This window comes from Arachis stenosperma, chromosome 8 (assembly GCF_014773155.1).
Source record: "Arachis stenosperma cultivar V10309 chromosome 8, arast.V10309.gnm1.PFL2, whole genome shotgun sequence".
Taxonomy (NCBI): domain Eukaryota; kingdom Viridiplantae; phylum Streptophyta; class Magnoliopsida; order Fabales; family Fabaceae; genus Arachis; species Arachis stenosperma.
The window spans coordinates 19,252,935-19,275,508 of NC_080384.1; the positions used below are offsets into that span (position 1 = coordinate 19,252,935).

Sequence of the window (22,574 nt, forward strand, 5' to 3'; positions counted from 1 at the left end):
TTTTCTCGCATGTGTCAAGGAACTCCGGGAGACTCTGAGGAATGGAAGTGTATTAAGTATGAAGGAGGACTTCGAAGTGAAATCCTGAGCTCCGTTGGACCGATGGAGATTAGGGTCTTCTCCGAACTTGTAAACAAGAGCCGTATTGCTGAAGAATATGTGAGGAAGGCTGTTGAGGCAAAGAATAACCATCGGGAGTCCCACCGCAGGGAGCACAATCAAGAGTACCCAACAAGGGGTCAAGAGTTTAAGAGAAGAGGATACCCACAACGTTTTCCCCAAAGGCGAAATGACCTTGTGACGAATAAAAATTCCCAAGGAAAAGGTAGGGAAAAACAAATAGTGGCTGCTTCAGATGTTTTGAGCTGTCAGAGATGTGGAGGTCATCACCCAAATAGACCGTGTCGTTATGGTTCGGGTTTATGTTACAATTGCGGAAAGCTAGGACATTTGGTCAGAGATTGCCCACACCGGAAGGATCGGGAGACTGCCAGGTCTGATTTTCATACCTGAGGTAATAAGAAAACTGATAACTTAATTCTTTACCACTTTAGATAATGCTAAAGGCTGGTATTCACTCATAATACATGGTCGAATGAAAAGATTATGATCTGTTCTAGATAACCCTAAGTTATCTTAATAGAAGGTTTGGTGAGCATAAATGATTAGGTAGGCCTTTAACGGAAAGCAACCTCAGAATGGAATGACTGGTGGGCGAAGTTAAAGCCATCATTCGAGAACTCCGTGTCGAGGTAGATTGGGACTTTGCCATGGTTGTAGAGGAGTTGGACATGTGTCCTAGAAACGTCCTAAGAAGGTCAACCGGAATACTACCAAGAGCCAACAACAAGGTCGTGTGTTCACTACAACAACGGGGGATACCGTTAGATCCGACAGTTCGGGAATTGGTAAGCGAAAGATTGGTAACAACGTGCTAAAAGTACGATTAAGTTGGTATGTGGTTTTGGCTATCATAGATAGAAATTTAGTGAATGCCAATCAAGCTAAGTTGTGGTTGAGCACTTGAGGAAGTAAGTGATAGAGCTCGTACTAGACGAGAAATCAGAATAAAGCAACGGAAACTTGTGGAAGCAGTAACACAGGATAGCTACGAATGAGAGCTATAAAAGTTTACTATAGTATCTTATGTTTGAATACTAGAAGGGTTAAGCGGGTTACTGCAAGTGATGATCCCCAAGTAGTTTGAAATGATTGCGGCTGCGAGCTTTGATGGTTCTAAAGCGTATGAGGAAATTATCATTAATGCACAATTGGATTTAGATGATGAGAGAGTGCAAGTTGTGGTGTTGAGAGATGAGTACTGTGATGTTTGGTCATAGTGACCTTGGTTTTAGTTTGAGATTTATAATGATTGATTTTGAATGACGAGTGTGAAAAACCATTAAACCGAAATGTCGATGCGGTATTGAGATTGGTTGAGGTAACCCGTGACGGGTGGTAAACTCCAATTTTTTGGGAGGTGCTGTTGAAAAAATTTTCCCAAGAATTTGAAGGAGTGTTGGTTATATTTTTGAAAATGATTTTTGATCTGAGTAACTTCAACAAAAGAGATGTATCTCGAAAGCTTTGATTGATTATAGTGATGTGGGATGATGGCTATGATTAACGATGATGACAATATTATTGATGACATGATTTGAGATTTAATAGGGTGTGAGTTGATGAGACGATGAAAGTAAGGAACGAATGACCGAGATCCTCAGAGATAGAGAAATCAGAGCGCGGCAACGGAAGCGCGCAGAGTAAAAGGACATTGGAACTGTTATGTGTTTGATATAAAGGCATACTATGCTCGCGTACTCGTAGTGATGGATGGAATTTTCGAGGGCGAAAATTTCTGTTAGGGGGGTAGAATGTAATACCCGGTCTAACCGAAATTAATTAAATAATGAGTTAAGTAGGAGCGAATATGGTTGGAAGATTTGGCAATTGGAATTTGATGATTTCAATGTGATATTTGGATTCAGTGAATTTTTCCGAGTCGGAAGACATAGTTTTCTGCGTAAAAGCGCACAGTGAAATTTTGACCGGCAGTACCGGCTGAGACCTGTCGGGTACTGCAGCTGAGAAAATTGATTATGAGTAAATAAGATTAAGAAATGAGGAATTATAATTAGGGGAGGTAGAAATATTTGAAGTGCGATTTAGAGCGCTAATGTTAAAGGTTTTGGTCCAAAATTGGGCCAACGGGCAAAAAATAAGTGAATTGGGCCTAAGTGGGCCCAAGACCCAACATATATAAACATTAGTTATGAGCATTTCAGCTCATTTTTACCCTAAAAGAGAGGGTGGGGCGCTGAAATAGAGAAGAGAGGAGAGAAGAGAGAAAACCTAACTCTCTTTGATCTTCAAATCACCATAACTTGAGCTACGGAGCTCCGATTGACGAGCCGTTTGCGGCCACGCGTCGCTCTTTTCATCCTCTACAATTCTATCTAAGTTTTGTGGTGAGTATTCCATTCATCTCTGCCCAGTTTTCGAAATTCCCCACTGTTACACGTTTTTGGGAAGTTAGTGTTGAAATCTTGTGATTTTGGGTGTTTAGGGATACTCCAACATGGATTCTAAGTGGGTTCTATCCCTACTTCATATGGGCTGAGGTAAGAAGTGCTCAAACCCTTGTGATTTATCATCTTTATGAGCCCTAGGTTGATGTATGTATGTGATATTGGTTATGTTAGTGTATTTGGTGATTTTGATGCACAATTGGGAGGTTGGTATTGCTTGTGGAGCTTTGGTGAGGCTTGGAGCTAAGGGTTGGTGGAGACTTCCATAGAAGAGGCTCAATTGATTTGGCTACAAGAGGTACGGTTTAAGTTTTATTTAAGTACCGTGTGGTGTGATGAGAATTCCTAGGCTAGATGCCCCCTAGGATTAAGTTTGGATTGTGTAAATGGTGATGCTAATATGCATAGTTGGTATGTAATGTGAATTGATGATTGGGTTGAGAATTGTGTGGCCTTGTATGCTTGGTGTATTGAAAATTTGATGTATTGGATAATGAGTATTAATTTGTGGTTTATGCATTTAAATTGTGAAATTGGGCCGGAGGCCGTAAATTTTGGGCCGGAGGCCAGAAAGAGGTAAGGGAGGTAAGTTGATGTGTGCATTGTATGATGACACAAGTGATTGGATGAATTTCATATAATGAATATGCGAATGATTGGGTTGATTGTGGAATAATAAAATTTGAGGAGTTGAAGGGTGAAATTATGTAGATGAAGTATGTTTGGTTTTGGGTTGAAAAATATTATGTGGTCATATATGTGATTATGATTATTGATGTCTTGATGGTATGGTGATGCATGAGAGGTATATATGTTGTGATATATGCTTGAGGGATGATTAAGGTTGATTTGTGGGTGAAACTACGTGATAGTGATTATGATATTGATTATGTATGATGATGGTTGATTGGAAATAGTATTGTTGGAAATTGAGATGAGGAAGGATGTATGACATGTTATTATGTTTGTAATTTAGCCATTTGCTTGAAATGGGTAAAGATGATTATATGATGGTTTTGCGATTCGTGGTAAAGTGTTAATGTATGAGTTGAGGAGGCTTGATGTTGATTTTGGGTATATTTTGATTGGTTTCAAAAAGGGTTGAAATTGGCATGTTTTGGTTGATTTTGAAAAGAGTTGAAAATGGCTTGTTTTGAAAATGGCATATTGTGGCTTTGTATGAAAATATGGTGTTTGGGCATACTTTGATGGGACATAACTTGGACTACGGATCTCTGTTTTGTACCAAATCTGTTTAGAAATGAAATTGGATCCGAGATGTCCATGCCGTTCGAAGAACGGGTGAAAAACGATTTAAAATGAGGAAGTTATGTCCGTTGGAAGATTGGGGTTTAAATCTGTGAATTCTGCAGTTTTTAACTTAGAAAATTTTTAGCAGAATGACCCCTTGCGCGTGGGCGCACTTGGCGCGTACGCGCCGTTCTTCCGAAAAGTGCCATCCACGCGTGCGCGTGATGTGCGCGGGCGCGCCGATTGTGCTGCACCCAATGCCCATCCATTTTCCAGGGAGTTATGCCAGGACTGTGCCAGTGTTGTGCCTGGGGCACGAGAACACCCGCGCGTACGCGTGGTTGACGCGTGCGCGTCGATTGGCAAGTTTGTAATCCACGCGTTAGCGTGCATGACGCTTGCGCGTCGATGAGTTTTTAAGGACATCCACGCGTGCGCGTGGAGTACGCGTACGCGTGGCATTGTTTTCATGCCAAAGTTGATATTTGAGTTTTTAAAAGCCAAATCTCATACTTCTAAGCCTCCGATCTCACCACTTATATCTTAAATCTTTATGATATGCCTAGCTATTAGAAAAGGGCTAGTGAATGAGGTAACTTGCGAGTGAAGCAAGGGGAAGATGAATAATCAATGAGGATCATTGAGGATTATGTGAGATGTGGAGGATGGTGGTGGAAGTGCTTGTTATGCCATTGGCCGAAGGGCCGTAATTGTTTATGAATTGGCTGGTTCTGGATTGAACCGTGAGCCGGAATAGCTGTGTATGCTATGAATATTGGCTGGTTCTGGATTGAACCGTGAGCCGGAATAGCTGTGTATGCTATGAATATTGGCTGGTTATGGATTTAACCGTGAGCCGGATGGCTGATATGGATGTTGATCCATGGATGAGAATTCATGCATGTTTATGCTGAATTATTGATAATTGTGAATTGCACTTCCACTATCTGAGATACGAGTTTCCCTGGGTAGTAGCAGTGGCTAGTCCACTTGCTCCGGGTATGAGACGAAAAATGATGTTTATGATAAATGAGTTAATTATGGAGTTTTGAATGAATGTAACTCAGATACCTGGGTAGTAGCAAGGGTTGTGGTTCGTCCCGCTTGCTCCGGGTCAATGCTTGTGTTTTCTCTCTGGTTGTAAGGGTGACAGGGCACCGATACCCTCTAATGGCGACAGGGCGCAGATACCCTCTAATGGTGACAGGGCACATATTCCCTCTAATGATATTAATACGCAACAGAGAGACTGTGCCCGGGTTCGCTACCGGACACGTCGGGTTGGCTTGATAACCGACAGATGATATCATCAGCCATAGGGCAGGCATACATCATTTGCATATGTTTGAATTGTTTGGGTTTGCCTATTTGTTTTGGATTTCTATATCATATATGCTATGTTACCTGATTACATGCTACTTGTTCTACTTGTACCTTATTTGTGTATTACTTGACTGTATTGCTTGTGTTTGTACAACTGAGAGATCCCTCATGATGGTGTTGGTGGATGTTGGGGGCTGTTCTTGATGAGATGAATTGATAATGCGATTGCATAATGATGATGATTTTTGAATGAGATCATTTGAGCCCCCCTGGGTGGACGTAGTGATGTGATTTCACTGGCTCCAGGCGAGGGTATGATGTATTGATATAGAGCTGCTGAGGCAGAGCAACTGGTAATGGTTTTGCTTATGATTCTGAGTCCGATTCGTGAAAGAATCAGCGGAATGGGAAAACATGTGTAATATGAACTAGGTTTAGTATTCCCCTTACGTCAGATGCCTATTTATGGATTAGTGAGAATCTAGGCTGGATATTTGGTGAAAAGGAGTTTAGGATGCTTAGTGAGTTTTTATTGCAGTGCATTGTATTTATTTGGCACTTTTACCGTACTGGGAACCCATGGGCCCGGGGTTCTCATTCCGTATATATCTCTTGTTTTTCAGATACAGGTTCAGGTGCTCAGAAGTGAGCTGCGGTTCGTCTGAGAGACGGCGAAGATATTTATTTTCTCTATTTTGTGTTTTGCTTAGAATCTCTCCACCTTTGTTTTGAAAAGATTATATTATGTGTTGAACTCTTTTGGAACTTGCCTATAGAGGCTCTTATGTTTCCTTTGGGAGAGATTAGGATGTATTGTTGTCAACTACTTTCATACTGTACCCTAGCCGGCCTAAACTTCGCGGGTCGCGATTAGTGGCTATTACTTATGTTATATATATATCTATCCGTTATCTATCTCTTAATCTCCTTTATGCCTTGTCCGTTTATCGCTTTCGCCTTCACGGTTTAACTTTTCGTTGTTGAAACGTGAGTGATACGTCTTCGCGATTTTATTTCTACTCTTTTCAGGCTTCTCGATTAATACTCCTTTCGATATTAACTATATTTATATATTAAAAATCCACCTGAGAGTCGTACCACCGTAATATCATTGACTTATGACTCGAGCATAAGGATTTGAATATTAGGGTGTTACACTTTGCAGGTACCACCCCCCATTCACTCACGTACACAAGTCGGAAGGAGGCTCCAGCGTGCAAACCTGTTCGGAGACTACCATCCGCAGACGATTGGCCCAGCCAAATACGGTCCAGTCTATTAATCTCCGGTTACCCACCGTAACAGTAGGTTATAGGAATTATAAACCCTAATTCTTGTCTAGTCATGTTGGATAAATAATAACATAACGTTTTAAAGAGAAGAAAAAGGAAAATTAAAGACCCCAGCCATAAATAATGATAGCTATGTTACAAACAGCAAATTAAATAAATAATTTTGTTGTTTCTAGATTATTTGTCTGGATCCACGTATAGACATATGGCGTTGTACATCAATTGAAAACATACATGTTCCAATTTTCTTGATACACATGCAAATTATACAAAGATCAACAAACTCCATAACTATAATAATAACAGTGATCCACCACTTGTACTTCCTCCAAACACCATTTGCTGCTAAAATTAAGAACAATCTACATCATGAATTAAAATTGAGTGTCACCAAATTTTATGGCCAACTATTATTATTATTATCCAATAAGTTAAGAATTTATCTGTCTAGATGTGCTTTAATTAAAGGTTAATCACTGATTAATGAGTTATCTATCCATAAAATACGATTTGAATTTCTAACATTTATTTAATTTAAACAGACGAATGAGTTAACTATTGGACCAATTCAAATTGATTTTTTTTCCTAACTCTACCAAGTGCCTAGTGCCAATGGAAAAACTTATTTTTCTTACAAATAGTAAATTTAATTGACAAATATTACAAATCAATAAGAGTTGTTTTTTATTTTTTTTTTCTTCCTTCTAATAATGGGTATGTTCATTAAAAGACAATTTTGTTCGAGACTATATAGGACACTAGAATATAGGTGATGATTTTTTCAATTTAATTGAGATAGACGACTATTCAGTGTGAGAATAAATTCTCTCAAGTTGAATTATTTTTAAATTTTGTAAATTTATAATATATGATCTCTCCTCATGATTTGTTCTCCTCTAAAATATATCATGTCAATATTGAACCTTTTAAATTAATATTAAAATATAATAAAATTACGGTAATATTAAAAAGAAAAAATAATTCTTATTTAATATTTATTAATTATTGTAATAATTAATAAATATTAAATAAAATAAATTTTAATTAATTTTGACTAAATTTTTTTAGTTATCAAATATTTCCGATAAAATTATTGATTAGATCAACATGAACAAAATTCATTATCAAGTGGTTACAATTGTGTGGACTCAATAATTAGAGCAGTGTCAATTGTGTCAAAAGATTTCAAAGAAATATATATATATATATATATATATATATATATATATATATAATTTAACTTGATAATGAGTTAGTGCCTCTGATATTGGAACCAATGAATTGCAGATGCTGTGGTAGTTAGTTGGAAACTCATCAGCATGACAGCATGGTGTGGTTGCATTTTGATATGATCCTTCTTCATCATAGCATCCCAACTATGCATAGAAATAAAATATTCAATGATAAGTTAGGTCAAAGTTCACATAGATATCTTATACAACCAAAATTTTGCCACAAAATTATGTATCATCGGAGAATGATATATATGTAACAAAATTTTGTCCCAATTTTGTGGCAACAGTTGAATTCTAACCTTTTTCCTTTCATAAAAATTTTGATATTTTATTATAAAATAATTTATTCCAAAAATGTATAAACTACTAAATAGAGATATATAAAAAATTATACATTTAACCGAATAAAAATAAATATTAACTTTTTTAATGAACTATAGGAATTTTTTTAAGTAATATTCTATTCCTCCAATTTTAATAAAAAATATCACTTTTTTAACATCAATTTTTTCATACCTCAATTCAAGACAACTGAAAAATTATATTAGTTATTTAGCGACGATTTTAAAAATCGCTATTATCAATAAATTTTGTTGGCACTTTAAAGAATGACAATCTATTATATAAAAAGAAATCGTTTAACATCAGTTTCAAATCGTCGCAAAATTTTTATAAAACTGTTACAATTATTTAATTTTTGTTGTAGTATTTAAATCGCAACTAAAATCAATTAAAAAAAAAGAAATATATACCATTTAAACTAATTAAGTGTTAATCCAACTAAGTTAATACAATTTTTGATAGCAAGACTCAAATTGGAATCAAAACAAAAAGCAATGGTGAATTAGAGAGTGATGAGGGCATGCATGGTGCCCTAGTCAGAGGGATCTATGTCTCTCAATCAAAGAGAGAACTATTACTCAGTGGCTGCCATAATAAAGAAGAATCTCCCAAATGGATGGACCAAAACAAAAACCTCCTTAAAAGTGGGACCCACATGCCAGCCTGCATTTTGCCACCTTCAATGGTTCCTAAGGCCTCTTAAAATTCCACCTCTTTTTTTCTTAACGCCCCTTTAAACCCTAACACCCCATTAACCCTTGCTTTTCAATTTTGTATTGTACTTTCTCTTCTTCAATTGGCTCATCTTAAAGTCTATTTTGTATTTGTCTCATTGAAATCACTAGTTCATTTTCTATAAAGCAACCAACTTTTTTTTCCTTCCTTCTTCTTAACCACTATAAGAATAAAGTTACCTAGTCTAAAGAAATTAATTAATTTTAAAGATTATTAGCATGTGTTCATAATAAAATTATGTCCGTCAAAAAAATTTATAAAAATATGATAACTACTTTTACTAAGACATCTTTTTAAAAATAATTATATAAATATATATAAATTTGATAGTTTAAATTCTAATATAACATATGTATTTATTAAAATAAAATATTTTATTAATAAAAATTTTAATATGTACTCTAAAAATACATATTAAGTAATAAATTTTTTTTTATTTTAATGCACTAATTAATAGTACAAAATCATGCAATTAATTAATACTCTTTTTAACGGTGACAATAGTGATATAAAAATTAAATTAAATAATTAATGTGGACGGTAGAATATTTTGACTAAATTAAAAAAACAAAATTTTTTAGTATTTCATTTAAAAAAATGGAAGATTATTCCTAATCACCCATCACTAATTTGACATGTGCCGTACCCATGCATCTGCCCCTTTGACTTAATTCCCTCCTCAGTCTTGTACATTATTATTTTATTTTATTTTATTGTCACACCCTATAATGATTATCATTTCTTACTTTTCTTTTTCTATTATTGTGCTAACTACTATAAGTATCTTTGTTGGCAAAACCCAAACCAAAACACAACACAAACTTTCTCTCTTTCTCTCTTCAATAACACAATTTTGCACTCTCAAACCAAATCACAAACATGAATACTGATCAGTTCCAAAAGAATACCATGTACATAGAAACACCCGAAGCTTTTGGAGAGGCTACCAAGAACTTCGACGATGACGGACGAACCAAGAGAACCGGTATATTTTTAGTCTATATTTTTAAATATTATTTGTTAACTACTCATAAAAAATAATAAATTTTGTTAATCCTTTAATATTCATCTTATAAAAATTTTATATACGAGACTCGCATAAATTATAAATTTATAGTTCAAAAGAATTAACTTCACATAAAAATAATTGTATGGTTTGATTGAATTGATGAAGGTACATGGGTAACAGCAAGTGCTCACATAATAACGGCGGTGATAGGGTCAGGAGTGTTATCACTTGCATGGGCCATTGCCCAAATGGGTTGGGTGGCTGGTCCGGCGGTTCTCTTTGCCTTCTCATTCATCACTTACTTCACCTCCACTCTTCTCGCCGACTGCTACCGCTCCCCCGACCCCGTCCACGGCAAGCGAAACTACACCTATTCCGACGTCGTCAAGGCTACTTTAGGTCATTTTTTATATATTCTTTCATCCTCCTTATATTTCAAGGTAAAAACTCAGGTGCAATCGACTTCACGTGAAGTTGATAATTGAGAGTCGTTAGATAATTTAACTCATTTAACGACTCTCAGCTATTAACTTCACGTAAAGTCGACTGCACTTGAATTTTCATCCTATTTCAATACAATACGACGATAATGTTAGAAAAAAAAAAGTTAAAATTTATCTTATTTAATATTTATTAATATAAATTTTAACTATTTTTTACTATTTTTTTATTAACTATTTTCCAACGAAATAATCATACGTACAAATAGTATATATATATTTTGAAAAATCACTTTTATCATAATTTTTATGTAAAGTTAGTAAGCGAAAATTATTATATAAATGTGAAAACTCAGTTACAGTCAATTTTATGTAAAGTTGATAACTGAAAATCGTTAGATGAAAATTTACTCAAATCATTCAAATTATTTAACGACTTTCAACTATCAACTTTACGTGAAGTAGACTGCACGAATTTTCACTTTAAATAAATATTTAACTATGTTAAAAATATCTAACCATTTTTCACATTTAACTACTTTTATATCGATGTGTATTTAAGATACAAAATAGGTAAATCTTATTTATAACCTAAGTTTTGTTGTTGAAACTTGGACTTTCCAGAGTCGTAATATACATCATCATGCATTCATGTCGTGACAACATTTAATAAAAACAATCAATTTAATTAATTTTACCCATAATTCATTTACAGCATAATTAATTAAAAGTAAATAAAATTCACATAAAGGTAGATCTATCATATATTTGTGTTTGATTTTTTTTTTTTTTTGAATTTGGTGATTTTAAGGTGGGAAGAAGTTTCAGCTGTGTGGATTAGCTCAGTATATAAATCTTGTCGGTGTAACAATCGGCTACACGATAACTGCTTCAATCAGTATGGTGTAAGTTTTTTCCAATAAAAACCTTACACAATTCACTTCAATATTAATAATTATTTCTTTCTCCATATTTAAACTTTCACATATTATTCCGTGTATACCATGACACGTAAGTGACGTAACTCGCTGTGTTTTATTCCATGTATAATTATGATTATGATTATTATTAATTAATAAAAGCTCTTAAATAATAAATATCTTACATTACTAATGCTAATTTCCACAAACAATGTGTACTTTGTCTTATATTTTTCGGAAATAGTAAAGAGAAAAAAATATTTTATTTAATATTTATTAATTATAGAAATAATTAATAAATATTAAATAAGATAAATTTAAATTATTTTAATTAATTTTTTATTTTTTTAAATATTGTTATATATATTTATAAATCAAGTCCTTCTATGTTGAATAATGGCTTGTTTAATTTTGTTTCTTCTAATTTTTCTTACCCTTTTTTTAATTCTTGCGTCTATTATCATATATGAAAAAAAATACTTTAACCATTACAGCAACTCCTAATCGGTTGTTATAAGAAAATATTTATATTAATAGTATATAAAAATTAAATTATTTTAAAATTTATTTATTTTCTCATGATATTAAAATCAAATTTATTTATTAATATGAATATATTCTACATATTTTATTCACTAATTTAATATAAATATATTAAAAGATTAAATTTATATTTTTTATAAAAAATTCAATTGAAAATTGCAATACCCATGCTAAACCTACTAAAAGAAATATTTCACTAATTAATTAATTAGTAGTGATCATAATAACTATTTTCTTTTCTAATTTTGAAATGATATGTACAGGGCTGTGAAAAGGTCGAACTGTTTCCACAAACATGGGCATGAAGCAAAGTGCCACATATCAAACAACCCATCTATGATCATCTTTGCATGCATTCAAATCGTGCTTAGCCAGATTCCAAATTTTCACAAACTCTCATGGCTCTCCATTGTTGCTGCCGTTATGTCTTTTGCTTATTCTTCCATTGGCCTTGCTCTCTCCATAGCTAAAGTAGCAGGTAATAGCTTTAACTAACTAACCAAATACTTTTTAGATCGGTGAAAACTCAGGTGCAGCTAACTTTACGTAAAATTGATAATTAAGAATCGTTAAATAATTTGACTGATTTAATTAAATTTTTATCTAACGACTCTCAGTTATCAACTTCATGTGAAGTTGACTGCACCTGAATTTCTACCCTATTAAATATCACTTTTGACTTTATTTATATATCTATTAAACTTATTAAATAAATATTATAATATTATTATTGTAATATTGTTAAATTAATTTTTATGATATATGATCTCATAAATATTTATGTAATATTTTGTGAGACTCAATAAAATAAAACTAAAATTAAGCATTAAAGATGTTCTTAATATTTATATGGAGAGAGTTGCATGATGCGTGTTTCGGGTTTTGTACGGTGAAGGTGGCGGCGGACAAACGGCGCGGACGACGCTAACCGGCGTGCAAGTTGGGGTGGACGTAACCGGAACAGAGAAAGTTTGGAGGATGTTTCAAGCAATTGGTGACATTGCGTTTGCTTATGCCTATTCTAATGTCCTCATTGAGATTCAGGCAAGTCTTAATTATTTTATTTATTGTTAATATTATTATTGAGAAATGATTTTTTTACTTGCCAATGAACTCTATTTTAAAAAATGACAATTTTTTTATACTCACCTACAAAGTCGTGGATTAGAGCTTTCTTATCTTTAGAAAAAAAATTAGAAATGATTTTTACTTTAACTTTTCTTCTTTAAACATGTTGTACATTAAGTTGTGTATATCGTATCGATATATATATTTTACCATTCTAAAATTTTGATGTGATTTTTTTCACCCTTAAATTTTGTTGGCTTAATATTGTTACCCTTTTAGTTACGGCACATGTATATCACCTATGGACTATGGTAATTCCGTAATTTACATAAAAAGGTCTATGCATGCCTACAATTATAAAAGGTTTGAACACATATGTTAGAGAATAAGCCAAATGTGTCCTTAAAAATAAAAAAGAATTTCAAGAGAAAAATGAACTTTCAAGATTTGATTTGTGTAATTTATATAACAAAAACTAATCATTAAATTAAGGTGAAGAGTCTTATACAATTGTCTTTATATAAAATTAATAATTAAAAAATTTAGTTATACTTATTAAATTATCTAACGATTTTTAAATATCAACTCTACATAAAAATAATTGTACGTGAATTTTTATCATAAATTAATTATTATATATTTATATAACATATATTATTTTTAATATATTAAATATATATGTTTATTTTAATTATATAAATAATTGATTTAGTGATTCATGTTTATCATGTTTAATTAGTATACGTGTAAAATAATTAGTGTGAAACACCAACCAAAAAAATGCACAAAACCAACTAACAAAAGAATATAATAAATTCAAGTGTTGTCACTTGTCAGTTCTCACGATATAATAAGAAGAGAAAAGTATATATAGTAGTATCGTGAAATGCGTGTATAATAATATAATATATAAAGAATAGATATTCTTTTGGCGATTATAACACATACATGTCTATTCTAATGCGTTGTATTTGCATTGTCCACATACACCATCAAATCAAATCAAACCAAACTCCACTTAATAAAGATAAACATATATATAGCTATAAACAGCCACATTCATTTATCTGGTTTTGACAGGTGTCTACAAAAACAATCATTAATTTCTATATTGGTATAGTTATCCCCATCGTTCTTATTTGTTATAATTGCATGCCAAAAATAGTTACTAATAATGAAGGAGTGGGACCAATCGAAATTAAATTGTCCCTATGAAAAAAGGTGGCCATAGAAATATTAATATACTATTAAGTATAATAAACGAAAATGGTTGAAAATATTTTTTTAAGATATTTTTTAATAATTAAAATTTAATATATATAACTGATTAAATCGTATTATTTTTTTTTAAATTAGATTAGACAAATTAATTTTGTCAAAAAACTTATGAATTAAATCTTGAACCTATCTAAATTAATATTTCTTTTATAAAAAATAACTACAATACTTTTATTATAGAAAATAACAAAATATTTTTATTATATTTATCTATATATATTTTTTTGAAAATTCTAAATTCTAATCTTTTTCTTCTCTTTGTGTCATCATGGGGTTAAGATTTAGGGTTTTCAATATATATATATATTAGTTATTTTTATAATAAGGTATTATAGCTATTTTTTATTAAAAAAATATTAATTTAGACTAGTTTAAAATTTAAGTCATCGATTTTTTGGCCAAATCGGTTTGTCCGATCTAATTATGATAGAAATATTACGGTTTAATCGATTACATATGTAAAATTTTAATTATTAAAAAATATTTTTAAAAAAATATTTTAAACGTTTTTATTTGAGTGACTCTCATAATATATTGCTTAATATTTTTCTTTTCTATATGTTTAGTGCATATTAATTTTGATATAATGGATATAAAATCCAAACGATTTAATAGTATTATGGTGTATGATTAAAAAATAATTTCATTTTCTGTTAATAGCATTTGACACTTAAATAAATGTAAACAAATTATTCTTAAAAAAGGGGTAGCTAAAAGATTAATCAGAATAATATGTACCTTAACTTATCTGATATTGATGGGTTTTTGCTAAAGTCAATATTGACAGCCATCAAAATGGTAGAATATGTTCTATGACTATTCAAAACTAAAGATTCTTAAGATTTTCATTAAAACCTATCATGGAAAAAGTAGTAGTAAAGTTAAATTACACCTTTCTACCAAAAGGTCCAAGAAAAGATGCTAAAGCTAAGGAAAATCCTATCACTGTCACAATGGTATCACAGAAATGTGTATCACTATTTTTTTCCCCCCTCAAAGATTCCTTGTAAACAAACAGTATGAACCATTACACTCATGAACCGCTATCACCAATGGCAACTTGCAGGGGGGAAAAAAGAAGAGAGATTTTAAGTAAGCTTAATCTTTGAAAACATTCTAAATTTGGATTTTTTTTTTTTTGTTTTAATCTGTATAATCTTTTTTTGGGTGGTCTAATCCCTATTTCCTCTTATTTTTGTATTTTGATCCTTACATCAAAATAGTATAACAGTATAAGTCATTCAAATAATCGTTCAAGTTTCTGAGACCAATTTATCACAATTATTCAAGGTTAAGAGAAGAAAAAATTGGACCTAAATCAAAATAATTTTTTACATATATATCAAAGACAAAATCTTTATAAAAAGAGAAGTACAAACATTTTTGTCCATGAGTTTGAGTGAAAAGTTTCACACCATTAACCACAAGTGTAACAATCACAATATTCTATGGGCATAGTAAGTAGTAATTAAAGAAATGGAGTCTATGTGGTTGCAGGATACCCTGAAATCAAGCCCTCCAGAGAACAAGGTCATGAAGAGAGCAAGTTTGATTGGAATCATGACCACAACCATATTTTATGTGCTATGTGGCTGCATAGGTTATGCCGCATTTGGAAACGATGCACCGGGAAACTTCCTCACAGGGTTCGGATTCTATGAGCCATTCTGGCTAATAGACTTTGCCAACGTCTGCATAGCCATCCACTTGATCGGTGCATACCAGGTACAAAGAAACCCTAATTTGACTAAAATAGTCTTTTATGTAAAGATACTAGTTGAAAAGTGCCAACGAACTATAGTTCCAATAGCATAATCTCTCGATACTCACCTAGAGGTCACTTGTTAATGCTTTTATTATTGTTGTTGTTGGTAGGTCTTCTGCCAGCCCATATTTGGTTTCGTAGAGAAATGGAGCAAAGAAAAATGGAGCAATAGCCAGTTTGTGAATGCAGAGCACTCTGTGAACCTTCCACTATGTGGAACCTACAGCGTGAACTTGTTCAGAGTGGTGTGGAGAACCTTATATGTTATCTTCACTGCTTTGATAGCTATGATGTTCCCATTCTTCAATGACTTCCTTGGCCTAATTGGTTCACTATCATTTTGGCCATTAACGGTTTACTTCCCCATTGAGATGTACATAAAGCAATCAAATATGCAAAGATTCTCATTTACATGGACATGGCTCAAGATATTGAGCTGGGTATGCTTGATTGTTTCTATTATTTCAGCAGCTGGATCCATCCAAGGCCTTGCTCAAGATCTCAAGAAATATCAGCCTTTCAAGCCTCAGCAATAATACCTTGTTCCATGTGTTATTATATTATATTATATTGTTTTTCTTTGTTTAGTTGCTATTTTTGTGTGTTTCTTGTTTTAATAAGTTATCAGTAAGTTCATGGATAATGTAATGTTATCAGTGTCCTGTGGGAAAGAAAGAATGTAGCATGCAGTTTTAGTGTATATATGTCATGAATAATCAATCCCCATGTTAGTTTGCCAAGTTAAGCACATCAATCATCATTTAACATTGCCATTGATGGTAACATATACCCACTTGATTCATTTATATTGTATCTGCATCAAAAGAGAATATTTATAATGGCATAGTGAAAGTATCAAGTGTCAAGAATCAAGTTCAGCATCCAGAAACTTAATCGACAACTATGTCCATGACTGGTGAGTTGCTGGAAAACAATATAACAAGCATCATGCTCACTCCACTTGCTACTGTCATAAATATATGAGGCGTCAATCATGTACAATAGACATGTGATATGTCTCATCACTACTCTCCATGTTTCTACCATTAATAATAATAATAATAATAATAATAATAATAATATGAAAAGATGAAATGAACAAATCAGAAATTTTAGTAGACACGTAGAGAGGTAGAGGTTACTAAATACAGGTTCAAAGGTGAAAGCATGAACAAATATACGGAAGGCAAGATGATAAGTTAATTAACGTAAAACTACATTGCTTACAGTACCCAGAAAAAAACAAAACTGCATTGGTTATGCCAAGACTCATATTGGCCAGAAGGCTGTGGTGGTAGACTGGTAGATAACGAGCTTGTGAGCCGAAAATCATAACTACGCTTTAAGCATAATTTCAAACTTATTTTCCAAGCCTTGGGGACTTAATTTCCAAAGTCCAAACTATCCCTTGGGGCTTTTTTTATTGTATTTTGGTTGGTTTTTTTTTTTTTGGGAAAAGGGGGGGGGGGGGGGGGGTAGTGCTTGGGCATTGATGTGGATCAGGCCCCTAATTAACGGGGCTTTCCTTAGTTAGAAGCCAGTTAGCAACTCAGCATATAAATAAGGCTTCTCCTAAATAAATAGCCCTTACGATTTTAACTACTTCACCGTCTGCCTCTAATTTACGATAGAATCCATTTCAATAATACACCATTTTTTCGTTTTCTTTCTTGTGTTCAGCCTTTCATTGTTCCAGTTCTCTCATTTTTCTGACACTGAATAGCAATACCATTTTGGACATAATGTAAATCTATCCGACAACATATGATGTATCTTGAAGTTTGGTTCTGGGAATGTAAAACCCAAGTGTGCATAAAAGCAAAGATGGGGAATGGTCTTTTCTATAAGATGACAATTAACACTTTACACTGCTTTCCTTCTACAATTTGTGACATCAAGATATAACAGTAAGGAAAATAATGAACTCAATTGCAGCTACAGAGTAAAATAAACAATGTATTACCCAAGTAGAGAGATCAACCAGACTCTGTCTCACTCAAGACAAACGCCTGAATAAGACTTTGGGCAGCATGAGTTTGCTCCGGGGTTCCTGATATTATAATCTTGGTTTCCACAGCTCCAGGCTTTGGATCCATAAATTTGATATTTGCGTCAGAGATCTGGAAATGTTGGTCAAATTGTAAATGTCAAAATCATAAAGTGTTATGCAGTGACTTCATCAACAATCACACCACAGCACATTTGAAGTTAAAAGCAAATAGAACAGGGGGTTAATGATCTTGTCATTTTAGTCGTGCATTATTGATGTCAGAGTCACATTAATACATATCAAAGCTATCACACAAGTAAAACACAAATGATATGAACAATGTTAAGATATCTTTTCTGAGTGTTCCTAGAGCATTCAAAACAAAAAGAATATCAATGCATGTGTATATGTATGCCACAGCTATGCTGTATGGAAAGCGCAAAACCAATCCATCAGTAAACAGTAAAAACTATAAGCTACAAAATTATAATTGCAAATTTTCAAAAGTAGTTTCACCTCAAGTATTTGTTTTAGGCATTCACCATCCTCCCCATAAATTACAGGCACAAGCTTTCGAGGAACAACTACTTCAACAGTGGTACTAGTGATAATCGGTTGGCCCCCACTACACAACAAAGTCAGTTATTATAATATTATAATTATAAAATCGGAAGGGGAATTGAAAAATTATAGCAAGAAATTTATTGACAAAAGAAAGACAAAAAACATACCTTGCAAATCCTGGAATTCTCCTATGAGGGCCTCCTGGAAAGTCTGGTAAGCCCATGGGTCCACCACCTTCTAGTAACCCCTAGAAACAATATATCCAACATAACTCTTAACAACTGGTAAGCCCCGTCAAATAATGAGCTTCTTTAAGCATAACGGCTTCTTAGAAAAATATATGCTAGAGGTTCAGAAATATTACAGCTAGAGAACAAGACTATACTGCCTAGTCTGGCTTGGTTAAGGACATATTTGCCCGTAATCTGTCCTCCACTATAGATATTGATTTGAACGAGGTTCTTATCAGCACCTAAATTAGAATTGGGCCAGAATTTAAAATTTTTTTTATAATTAAAAAAAAAACAACTTCCCTGCCAGGGATTGAACTAGGAAGTCGCAGTTGATGTTAAATATGAAATTAAATAGATTAACTATAACTTTGAAAGAATATATTTGTTCTAATTTTTATTGAGAACCCATTAAGAAATTATGAACCATAGGGTTTTATAGTAGATGACCTAAATCTAATCTCAATTATATATAAATATGCTGCAAAGGGTTTACCAAGAACCGAAAAAAGACAGACAATAGTCTAATACCTGAGGACCCCAAGGCTTTCTTTCGGATAAATGAGGAGGAATGCCTGGTCTGCGTATATTATTAATAAAAGGAGGACCATCATCAAGAGGAAAACCCCCGAGTGGAGGTGGACCTAGATTAGAATACATCCCTGGTGGTGAAAGTCCTCGCCTTCCAAAGTACGGTGGGAATGGAGGACCTTGATCTAGAAATGGAGAATTGGAAGGATAATTGATAGATGGAAATGCATCACGAAAGAAATGATGTCTTAGTCTTGTGGTTACTTGCAGAAGTGCATCGTGCACTGCCTCGACTTCTCCACTTATCTGTCATAAAAATCACAAAAGATAAGCAGAAAGTGAAGCATGACTGCAATAACACTAGAATGTGAAAATTTGTTTCAATTAATAATAACTGAGCAACCTTGTTAGTCCAATTAATAGAACAGAAAAATCACAACCATATAATTGAATATCAAAAAGTTACTCCAACTGCTCTGAAAATCCACATGACTTTACAATGAGTTTTTTATTTACCCAAGAGAACATGGTTAGTATGTCATATAATTAACACAACATCCACCTTGTATCTCCTAAATCCAAGGAAAGCAATCAAATTCAAGTGAAATAATTACAAGATATCAGCAATCACTACATAAACAATAGTCAGATGATATAAAATGGTATATGTAATTTTAAGAGCATTAAACTTTGGTAGAAATCCCACCTGAATTACTTCTTCATCTTCTGAAGCACACTTTGGAACCTTATCCTTGCCTAATATACGGATATGGGCCCCTGATAACTTCCTCATTTCGGTTATGATGGAACCACCCTTGCCAAGGAGACAACCTATTTGATTGGAAGAAACAAGAAGCCTAGCTAACATATTATGCTCTTTGGGATCAGGTATAGACCTTCCTATTCTGCTCTGCACACGAAATACAGCCTCTTGCACGGGAGATACTCTATCATCTGGGTGCTGCGATTATTAATCTAAGCATCAGCATAAACAGGAATACAGCTCCATAACAATAGTTCAAGGAAAAAAAAAAGAGAGGGGGGGGGGGGGGGGGGGGGGAAGGGTGGGGGATACTAGCACCATACCGCTGGACCAGATATGACAATAATGCAATGCTCTGAATCTGGACTGCCTTCTATAACCTTAATTTCACTAGCTGTCTCCTGTTGCACAGCCTTTATGATTGCTCCACCTTTACCAATAACATTTCCTACTCTTTCAGCATGACACAATAAACGGAAAGTAAGCATCTCCTGTGAAGGCCTCATGCGTCCATGTATGGCACCTTCATGAAATTTGGGAATTACAGGAGGACCAGGATGAAAAACAGAAATATCACGAGGTCCTGCAGCAAAAGGCGCTCCTTGTGCAGCAAGAGAACGGTTATGTGGTGGGAATTGACCAGCTGAATGAGAAGATGGTCCTGTAGGATTGGCACGAAGAGGTTCATGATCCCGAGGTGGATTTTCCAAAAGTTGTTGAGAAACAGATTGAAGAGCTTTCCTGACGACGTCGATTCCCCCCGTGATCTACATCACAGCATACATATGAAAAATAATGCTAAAACAGCATGAAGAGGATTTAAACAGAGTACTATGCATACATGCAAAAGCACACATACAGAAGTAGGAAGTTACATTTAAGTTTTGACAGTGAATCAAATAGTATTTGACCCAGCAAACAATCCTGCAAGGTCTTTGCAACTTCAAATAACATTAATAATGGTAGTTTTGTGGAACAAGATGCACTTTTTTGCTGTTTTAGTTCAGACAGAGTGACAATCATTTACCTGAACAAGCTCATCAGAATCCGACGCACACAGTGGAAGTTTGTCCCTTGGAAGGATCCGAATCTGTGCCCCACTATCAGCTGACATTTGCTTTATTACGCTACCACCTTTCCCCAGAAGGCATCCAACTTGACTAGAAAGGACAAGTAGCCTAAAAACAAAGGACAAAGATTTACTACCTTCTTTATCCCCCTCTGTTGTCTCCTCCATTCCTTCAACCATCTTCTCAAAAACCAGCGAGAGAGCCTTCCGAATGGCAGAATTCCCCTTCTCACTCTTCAAATCTTCAACCGGAACAGACCCCTTATCTTCATCATTGTCTGCATCGTCTTTTGCCCCAATCTCCTTCTCCTTGCTCTCAGCTTCATCATCATCATTTTTATTGTTGTTGTTATTGTTATTAACCTCCCTTCCTTGGTCAGTGACTTCCTCAGTCTCCTTATCAGAACCTAGAATAGTAATAACCCTCTCATCACATCCAGGTACAGCTTCCTCAATCTTAACCTTCACACCAGTCTCCTGTCGGATTTGTGTCACGGTGGCACCACCTTTGCCGATAACACTCCCAATCCTCGACGCGGAGCAGAGCAACCGGAAAACAACACTCCCCGGAGCAAAATCCAACGGCGAAAAACCAGTTCCTGACTTTTGGCGTTTCGCTTTCCCATTTGACTCCGCATTTGGCCTCTTAGACGATGTCATTGGAAACTAACACTGATAATAAACAATGTGGCACACCTATTTTCACACCATAGCATCAGCATTATCACTAACAAACACAAGCACACACATATAATAACACTACAATTCAAACCACAAGCTTCTGTGCCAAAACTATTCAACAAGTGAATTGAATTTAATTGTCAAATTCAGCTAAGCAATAAAGTACTTATCAGGATGTTCAACTTTTAAGTACGGCGAACAATAGAATTTAATGAAACGAAACATTCAAGAAAAATGGAAAATGAAACAAGAAATTGAAAAACAGCATGCGTATTATTGAAACCTTGAGGAACGAAATCGCGAGGGAGAGCGAAGGGAACCGAAGGGAGAACGAAGAAGAAGAAAGCGCCGTATGCGGCCGGCGTCAGCGATGTGATATGAGACGGAAAACCCCCGAAGTTACAGAAATTTTTCCACTTTTTTCTTTTCTTTCAAGCTTTTTTCCAGTGAGAGTCAGTGACCAAAACCTCTTGGGACTTGGGCTCCGTATGGGCCAATTTTATTGGTTGAGCCCATTATAATTGGGCTAAAAAATTATAAGACCTCCTTGAAAAATTTTATTTGTTTATGTCTATTTTATTCGTATTTTGATTAATTTATTATTTTGTTTTTCATAGTATCTCTCAATCCATTAAATCAAAGTCAATTCATAACAAAATTCTAACACTTACTTAAGTTCACGAGTGATTAACCATTCAAAAAAATCCAAGTTAATCCACTGGTATCTTAATTAAATATTAAAAAACCAATCCTCATTTTTTTGTTTCCTAATGTATTTCTTAGCCCAAGAGGTTCAAATCCTAACACTTATTTAAGTGCTAGTTAATGGATTGCTGCATGCATAAGACGAGATTCGAACCCCCAACACTTATTTAAGCGGACAAGTGAGCTGGCCATTCAACCATCCTAAGTTGGTTAATTCAATTTTGATTTTTTATTTTTACACCAGGGTATCTATTCGAACTCCCGACACTTGTTTAAGTGGACATTAATTCAATCTTGATTTTTTTTTTTTGC

At 34.0% G+C, this 22,574-nt stretch overlaps 2 protein-coding genes across 2 annotated transcripts; one reads left to right on the forward strand and one right to left on the reverse strand.

Annotated features, from left to right (window-relative positions):
* Positions 1–9,483: 9,483 nt before the first annotated feature.
* On the forward strand, positions 9,484–16,445 carry LOC130943735 (amino acid permease 6). Its single transcript, XM_057871738.1, has 7 exons — positions 9,484–9,691; positions 9,881–10,114; positions 10,967–11,060; positions 11,882–12,096; positions 12,514–12,662; positions 15,462–15,689; positions 15,840–16,445. The coding sequence occupies exons 1-7, from the start codon at positions 9,586–9,588 to the stop codon at positions 16,263–16,265; spliced, it is 1,452 nt and encodes a 483-aa protein (XP_057727721.1). The 5' UTR covers positions 9,484–9,585; the 3' UTR covers positions 16,266–16,445.
* Positions 16,446–17,525: 1,080 nt separating this feature from the next.
* LOC130943734 (RNA-binding KH domain-containing protein RCF3-like) lies at positions 17,526–21,975 on the reverse strand. The gene is made up of 8 exons (XM_057871737.1): positions 21,841–21,975; positions 20,835–21,572; positions 20,131–20,574; positions 19,751–20,005; positions 19,045–19,350; positions 18,451–18,530; positions 18,236–18,344; positions 17,526–17,849 (listed from the first exon to the last, which is right to left on the reverse strand). Exons 2-8 carry the CDS (start codon positions 21,534–21,536, stop codon positions 17,706–17,708), a joined length of 2,040 nt encoding a protein of 679 aa, XP_057727720.1. The 5' UTR covers positions 21,537–21,572; positions 21,841–21,975; the 3' UTR covers positions 17,526–17,705.
* Positions 21,976–22,574: the final 599 nt, after the last annotated feature.

Bases quoted from the DNA above. Each gene is read 5' to 3' on its own strand.
- LOC130943735 (XM_057871738.1), top strand. From the start codon at position 9,586: ATGAATACTGATCAGTTCCAAAAGAATACCATGTACATAGAAACACCC. The intron at 12,097-12,513 runs GTAATAGCTTTA...TGTACGGTGAAG, and splicing joins CTCCATAGCTAAAGTAGCAG to GTGGCGGCGGACAAACGGCG. The intron at 15,690-15,839 runs GTACAAAGAAAC...TGTTGTTGGTAG, and splicing joins ACTTGATCGGTGCATACCAG to GTCTTCTGCCAGCCCATATT.
- LOC130943734 (XM_057871737.1), bottom strand. From the start codon at position 21,536: ATGACATCGTCTAAGAGGCCAAATGCGGAGTCAAATGGGAAAGCGAAA. The intron at 20,575-20,834 runs GTAAATGATTGT...GCTGTGATGTAG, and splicing joins ATTCTGATGAGCTTGTTCAG to ATCACGGGGGGAATCGACGT. The intron at 18,345-18,450 runs GTATGTTTTTTG...TTTGTTGTGTAG, and splicing joins AGAATTCCAGGATTTGCAAG to TGGGGGCCAACCGATTATCA.